At 47.0% G+C, this 6,787-nt stretch overlaps 2 protein-coding genes across 2 annotated transcripts in view; one reads left to right on the top strand and one right to left on the bottom strand.

Annotated features, from left to right (window-relative positions):
- Positions 1-1,700: 1,700 nt before the first annotated feature.
- Positions 1,701-2,120, bottom strand: LOC104126412 (histone H2A-beta, sperm). The gene has a single exon (XM_009638987.1). It carries the CDS (start codon positions 2,118-2,120, stop codon positions 1,701-1,703), a length of 420 nt encoding a protein of 139 aa, XP_009637282.1.
- A 2,866-nt stretch (positions 2,121-4,986) lies between these two features.
- The window catches only part of PDCL3 (phosducin like 3), a 10,137-nt gene continuing 8,336 nt past the window's right edge, over positions 4,987-6,787 (top strand). Inside the window, exon 1 of the mRNA XM_009638986.2 lies at positions 4,987-5,028. Within this exon, the coding sequence (XP_009637281.1) occupies positions 4,987-5,028 (42 nt within the window). The remainder of the gene's footprint in view (positions 5,029-6,787) is intronic.

The raw sequence follows: 6,787 nt of genomic DNA, 5'->3' as shown, positions 1-6,787 counted from the left end.
ACAAGGCTAATTACATACAGCACTTCTTTACTACATGCACAAAGCTTAAAATCTACTCTCGGATGTTTTTACTTCTCATTGCTACAGCATCCTCCACATTTTCTCGCTTCACCAGGTTAATTGCAGGCCAGCCAAGATCTCATCAAATTGCTCTTGAAAACCAGGCAACATACAATGACTGTTCCAGCTGCCCACCACCCTGAAATCATGGTCTCGGCTCAGTCAGGTATCCTCTCTTCCCATTTCTGTGTACGTACTGCTGGGAGTGAGTCATTAACTCAGCTGCATACAGCTCTGATGTCTGTCAGCATCACAAAACCTGGCCAGGAGGCTCCGACACCCTTGTGCCTTGAGGGGGCAAAGGAGCTAGGTCAAACTCAACAGGACAGGTAGATCTCATTTGAATAAGTTCATGTTCCAGTTTAGGAAGCTGGTCCTAGCCAGCTCTTCTCAACTCAGTGTCGTGGTTTAACCCTGGTTGGCAACTAAGCACCACGCAGCCGCTCACTCACTCCCCCCACAATGGGACGGGGGAGAGAATCAGAGGAGTAAAAGTGAGAAGACTCATGGGTTAAGATGAAGACAGATTAATAGGTAAAGCAAAAGCCGTGCATGCAAGCAAAGCAAAGCAAGGAATTCATTCACCGTGTAATGGTGACTTGGGAAGACAAACGCCATCACTCCGAATCTCCCCCCCTTCCTTCTTCTTCCCCCAGCTTATATACTGAGCATGATGCCATATGGTCTGGAATAGCCCTTTGGTCAGTTGGGGTCAGCTGTCCTGGCCGTGTCCCCTCCCAGCTTCTTGTGCACCTGGCAGAGCTGAGAGCTGAGAAGTCCTTGGCCAGTCTAAGCACTACCCAGCAACAACCAAAACATCAGCATGTTATCAACATTATTCTAGTACTAAATCCAAAACACAGCACTATACCAGCTACTAGGAAGAAAATCAACTCTGTCCCAGCTGAAACCAGGACACTAGGATATGAAATCTGTAAGATACTGCCTTGGGGGCAGACTGATCCTAATGCCACTGCAGCAGATCACTGGTTTCCAGTTCAACAGCAAGCCTCAGCACCCACTATGAACAGAGAAACCCCTGGGGGAAGACTTTCCATTTCTTGGTCAGCAAAGGCCTAGGGCTCGTTTGGATAGACACACCTTTGTTTTTCTGCACTGATAGATGGAAGCAAGACAGTCACCTCTACCAACCACATTTTCAATAAGCTACCTACAGTTCTTGTGACAAGATGGAGGGAATAGAGGTTTAGTGTCATACTGGAGCAGTAAGACCTTAAAGCACAGGGTTACTAACTTTTAAAGTGGAGTTGAACAACCTCTGAGGCACTGAACTTACTGCACTGTGAGTCTGTAATGGAGGAAAAGTTTACATGTGTGTCTTGACTCCTTTGCCTGCTCCACACTTCCAGAATTAAACACGTACTTGACTTTTTAAAAAAAAAAAAGTTATTTGGGTTGTATGTTTAGACTTTGATTTTGACATTTTCTGTGTTATTCCAACCCTGGAGGGGGACCCAAGAAAAGAAAGGAGAACAGTGTTGCATTCTAGGAACTTTATTACAAGCTTTAGAAATGCATTAAAATTAGCATGAAAAACACATGAAAAAGAAGCAAAACCATACAAATTAGTGCTACTGAGTCCCATCATCCATAACTGACCAGACCAGGAAAAGCAAGTTTCACTGGCTACCACTTTGTGCCTGAGGAGGAGCAGCATCTCTGACAGTTTTCTTGGGACAGAGCTGGGAAAGAATATTTGGCATAACCCCTCCTTGCGCAATGGTCACACAGGACAAGAGCTTGTTCAGCTCATCATCGTTTCTCACGGCCAGCTGGATGTGCCTGGGCCCAATCCTGGCTTTCTTGTTTTCCTGGGCAGCATTCCCTGCCAGCTCCAGGATCTCCAAGCTCAGATATTCCAGCACTGCAGCCAGGTAGATGGCAGCACCAAGACCGATCCTCTTAGCGTAGTTCCCTCTTTTAAGGAGCCTGTAGACACGACCCACGGGGAACTGCAGACCAGCCCTGGCGGACTTGGTTTTTTTCGAGGCAGCTCCAGGTTTGCCCGGCACTGCGCGTTTCTTTCCACGTCCAGACATTCTGATGGGTGAGGAGATGCAAAGGGTTGGAGATCTTCAAATTACCTGGGTGCTTGGGCTACAGCTGACTGACAGCAAGACGAGACAATAACAGCAAGGCGAGTTATGCTTTCTGCTCTTCCACATGAAGAGGAAAGCTTGTTCTTTTCTTGAGGAAAGAGAGGGAGCCACACACCACAGTTCATTAATAGCAGAGCTACGATTTTTAACTACTACTACTACTACCCTTTTACAGCCTACTTTTTACGAGAGAGGCCTTATTGTAAAACCAGAGTGGCCTGACAACCTGTCAAGAAAGGCTTATTGAAGTAGATATGAAGAGCTCAAAAGAAGAGAGGCTTTTTCCCTGCTCCTTGGAATGTATTTGGGATTGAAGCACTGTGGCTCTTCTTCAATAAGACTTTCTTAAACACCATAACTGTTACCTCAAAGCTAACTTGAGGCCAAGCCTGCCTCTTCTTCCAAGAGGAATCTGTATTCTAATTTCTTCCATTACCAAGTTAGCGCTCTCTTTCTTTTTAAGTCTAACAATTGAAAAATTCCTGCAGCCCACAGCATCTCATACCTAAACTGCTCCCAGGGGTTTTCATACAAAGTTCTTAATTCCCTGGGGATATTCTTTGGCTGCTGGGAGAATACTGGAGGTGTTCTGCACCAAGAAAAGGAAGAATTGACTTGGACAGCACAAATGCAGACTAAAGAACACAAATTACCATCTATTTTTTCAAGATTAAGGAAATTCAGTCTAGTTAGAGTAATTGGAGTGGCAAGAAATACTCATTTAAATAACATTTCTAATCTATGAGTAAATAGGACAATTGGCTTCCAGCACAGCTGTTTGCAATATACAAGAACATCCATCACTAGATTAACATGTGGAACCACTTTTTGTATAGTTTTTATAGAGATGTTTAATTATTTAAGAAAAATCAGAATAAGATTTGGGAGGGAAGGAAGAAAAAAAAAATCCCAGCCCATAATAAAATCCAAGCAAGCCGAGCCGTAACTCCTCATCCCTATTATCAGACAACAACTTTCATACTCTGATTACTCACATTGCAGACACACTATGCTACAAATGCAGCTAACTTACAAAATCACATAAAGTCCACAATAACCCCAAATCTTTCACTGTGCATGATAAGTGAAAAACATATTCCATTACCTTCAAAAATTCTTGTTGTGGCCTAGCCTGTTCTTCACTACAGCACACCCCCAAAGGCAAACAAGCTACATAACATCATTTCCCCCCACCCCTGGGGCAGGACCCTTTTATTGGCAACTTTTCCTCCTCATCAGTGGGTCACCTGGATGATCAATGAGTCATTCTCACATGTGGTTCATCTTCCTTCTAATCCCTGATTAGGGGGAAAAGGAAGAAATAGGTTATAGATGCCCAGAAGCAAATTCTCCGGGGGGGGTGGAGAAGCCAGGCCATCTCCAAGGGCTGAGCCACAGCTATATTTCAGTCTCACTGCAATGCTGCCAGCTTTCACCCACTCTGGCTGGAGTATTTCTGCCTGTACGCCATGTGTAAAAACAGTCCTCTCTTTCCTGCTGCAGCTGAATTAAAAAAATAGGGGAAGCATGCTTTATAAATACGATGTATTTTTAGTTGGGTGGGAGGGGGGAAACTGTGTATTGCTTTATGTGTGTCCTGGGCAGAAAGAGTTATGCTTTGTTCAAGTTGTGACCGAGCCCCACCAAGTGATGTGATGGAGCTGCTCCTAAGATCTGGGCTTCTGCCCCCTCTTCTGGTAACTCTCTGCCCCAGATGGGGCTCAGGCTTTCCGGAGGGAATGGAGGGGTTCTGGTGCCAAGGGTCCTTGGCTGGTTCCTCTCAGCTCACCTGGGCAACAATCTCACCTAATACAAATGAATATTTTTGAACAACTTTTAAAAAATGAGCCATGCTCTCTGCTCATGCTTTTTATGTGTTTGTTTTCTGGTGTTCAGAATACGCTCTGACCAGCAACATGCAAGAGCCACAGGTGTGAATGGTATTCAGGCACAGAAGATGAGTATTAAACCAGCAGGTCTTCCTGAAAGCCCAGGCTCTGACAAAATATTTGTACAGCAAAACTGGCACTGCCAGCTAAGTCTTCAGTTCTGCCTCCCAGGTGCTAACTGCGGGTCAGAGCCAAAAGACTTTGGAGGGCCTGCAGAGGGCTCCAAAATTGTGATCCCAAAAACTTTAGCTCACGTCCTGCCTTGCCAGAATGCTCGGTAGCTCTTTATTTTCTGAATTAAAGTTCTTACATCATCTATATTTGTGGCTCCACCTATCACTCGGCTGGCCACTTTTCCAACAAGGATGAGTGTTCAGTCCAAGCTGGGTGAGGCTGAGCCTTCCTCCACCTCAGGGCCCTGGGACACGGGTATGGGGCACCCTCTGTGGGCCCAAATGTTCACCATAAGGACCGATGTCCTCTCAAAGAGCAGCTATCCATTTAAGTCAGAGGCAGAAAATGTGGCTGTAAACCAGGCTTAGTGCAGGATAAGCACCCCAGCATGCTTCAGGATACCTGGGTGTTAACGGGATGTCTGTGATGTTATAACAGGGCTTCTGAATTTCCATTTCAGGCCCTTGGCGGAGCGGAGGCATGGTTGTTTCTCTGCATGCCCAGACCAAGCACACCCCTAAAGCCTGCTGGCAGGTTGTGTGTGGGTCTTCTTCTGGGGGCTCAGAGCTGGGCTTCCCCTTTCTGGACGAGCGTGCTGACCATTGGGCTAGAGCACCAAAGGAGGGGGAGGTGGGAGCGAGCCTCTTCCCCCTCCTCCTCTTTGGGAAGAAGGCGCAAGGTCTGCTCAATTCCTTTGAAAGGGCAGAGGTGCCCATTTTTAGGGGATAGGGTGATGATCCCAAATGGATCGGGGTCGCCATACTCGACCCACTCCTCAGTGTTTGGTGAGTGGAGCTTTTAAGATAGACTCAAATATAAAATAAAAGATAAAAATAAATAAATCTTGTAATGCTAATTTTCTGTGGCCAAATCTTAACAGTATTTGAAGTACTGATAATTATGTCTGATACAAATAGATGACATAGGTTTGAATTTGGGGTTTTTTTTTGACAGAACAGGGAAAGAAAAATGAGGAGAGAAGACAGTGGAGAAATAAAGCAGGATATGAAATACAGAGAAAAACAGACTCAGTGAAGAGGGAAGGGAAAAGTTACAGAGAAAAACTAAGGCAGAGGAGAGCCCCAAACCACACCAACTGTGTCTGGATGCTCCTAGGAAAGTGTTCTCTATGGCTGACAATTTATTTGGGGTGTTCCTATCATGGTGCCCAGTTTGGTTTTATGCATTCAGGTTTACGGTAGCTCTGGGACACTGGCTGGTGAGAGTGAGGAGCCGAGGCCGTGCCCAGCTCAGCACCCTGCCTGGTTGGGATCCCACACGGGATGGCCAGGCTGCTTCCCCTGCGTGCCCTGCAGAGCCTCGGCCTCCAACAAGGACACCCAGGGCTGGGCAGGGAGGAGAGGGGCTCACAGCTCTGCCGCCGCATCGCAAGGGTGCCTGTGAACTCATTTTAGCGGGGTCAACCCACAGAAAATGCACTTTGTCCTCCTGCCTGGCTGCTCCACAGGTGAGAAAGGAGGCCTGGAAGGTGCTAGAAAGTAGCCCCCTGGGTTTTTTTTTAAACTTCTTTCTGAATTTTCAATCTGATATGGAATTCCTCGCTTTGCTCTCCACTGTGTAACTTTTCTGGGGTGTGCTTAGCAGGCTACTTTTAGAGGATGTGGTTTTGTATCCCTCGCTGTACTGCTGAAACACTGGTAAGAGGGGCAAGGCAAGAGCAGAGTTGCACTGCAAACCTGGCTGAGCTCCGCTGGTGAGGCTGTAGCGTGGGGGTGAGGAAAGGTTTCTTAACCTTGTTTAACCTGCGAGGCTGTGCCACCTGGAAGCCGAGCAGGAATCCCTCTGCCCCCCACACCTTACATCCTGCATCCCTTCCCAGCTGGCGTTGGTTGGAAGGGTATAAGGAAAGGGTAGGGGGCACCTCTCCAGGCGAGTGGTACTGTTATCCGAAATTAAGGCTGCTGTAGAATGTCCATTGTGAAGCCCTACCCTATCTATGCTTTTGTTTAGTTAATAGATTGCTACAGTAACTGAAAAGGAGACAAGCTGATGCATTATTGCCTTGATTAGTAAATCATGAAGAGTTACTTAAGATGTGCCAAGGACAAAAACTAGGGGAAAGGTAATTAGGGCAAGGGGAGATCGCAACCACCAACTCAAATGGAAGCCAGAAGAAACAACCCCCCGCCCCCTCGAGCATGCCTAGTAAATTAAAATCAGCTGGTACCTTTAAATCAAAGTGAAGAAATTATGAACCAACGATAGGTATGATTAGCTAATACAATGTTTACTAATTAGATATGTTCATTGTAATGTATAAAAGTTAGAGAAAGCCTTGCTGAGTGTGCTAGCTGGGTGGGAGGCCACACAGCACCCAAATACACGCACCTTGGTGAGTTAACACCACCCCGCCTCCGCGCGTGAGGGCTGGCTTACTGCACACGGGGCACACGGACCCCCTTGGGGAGAAGAGGACGTGGGCTCAAGCCCCCCTGGGAGGGGCCTCGGCTCTCGGAGCCCCGCCGGGGTCGTGCAGACCCGTGGCGCAGGGGAAGCACCTTTGTACCGAACCCCGGCAGAAGC

The sequence above is a fragment of the Egretta garzetta genome, unplaced genomic scaffold (assembly GCF_000687185.1).
Source record: "Egretta garzetta isolate BGI_Z169 unplaced genomic scaffold, ASM68718v1 scaffold5, whole genome shotgun sequence".
Classification (NCBI taxonomy): Eukaryota; Metazoa; Chordata; class Aves; order Pelecaniformes; family Ardeidae; genus Egretta; species Egretta garzetta.
This window is presented reverse-complemented; position numbering and strand designations above follow the sequence as displayed.

Bases quoted from the DNA above. Each gene is read 5' to 3' on its own strand.
- LOC104126412 (XM_009638987.1), bottom strand. From the start codon at position 2,120: ATGTCTGGACGTGGAAAGAAACGCGCAGTGCCGGGCAAACCTGGAGCT.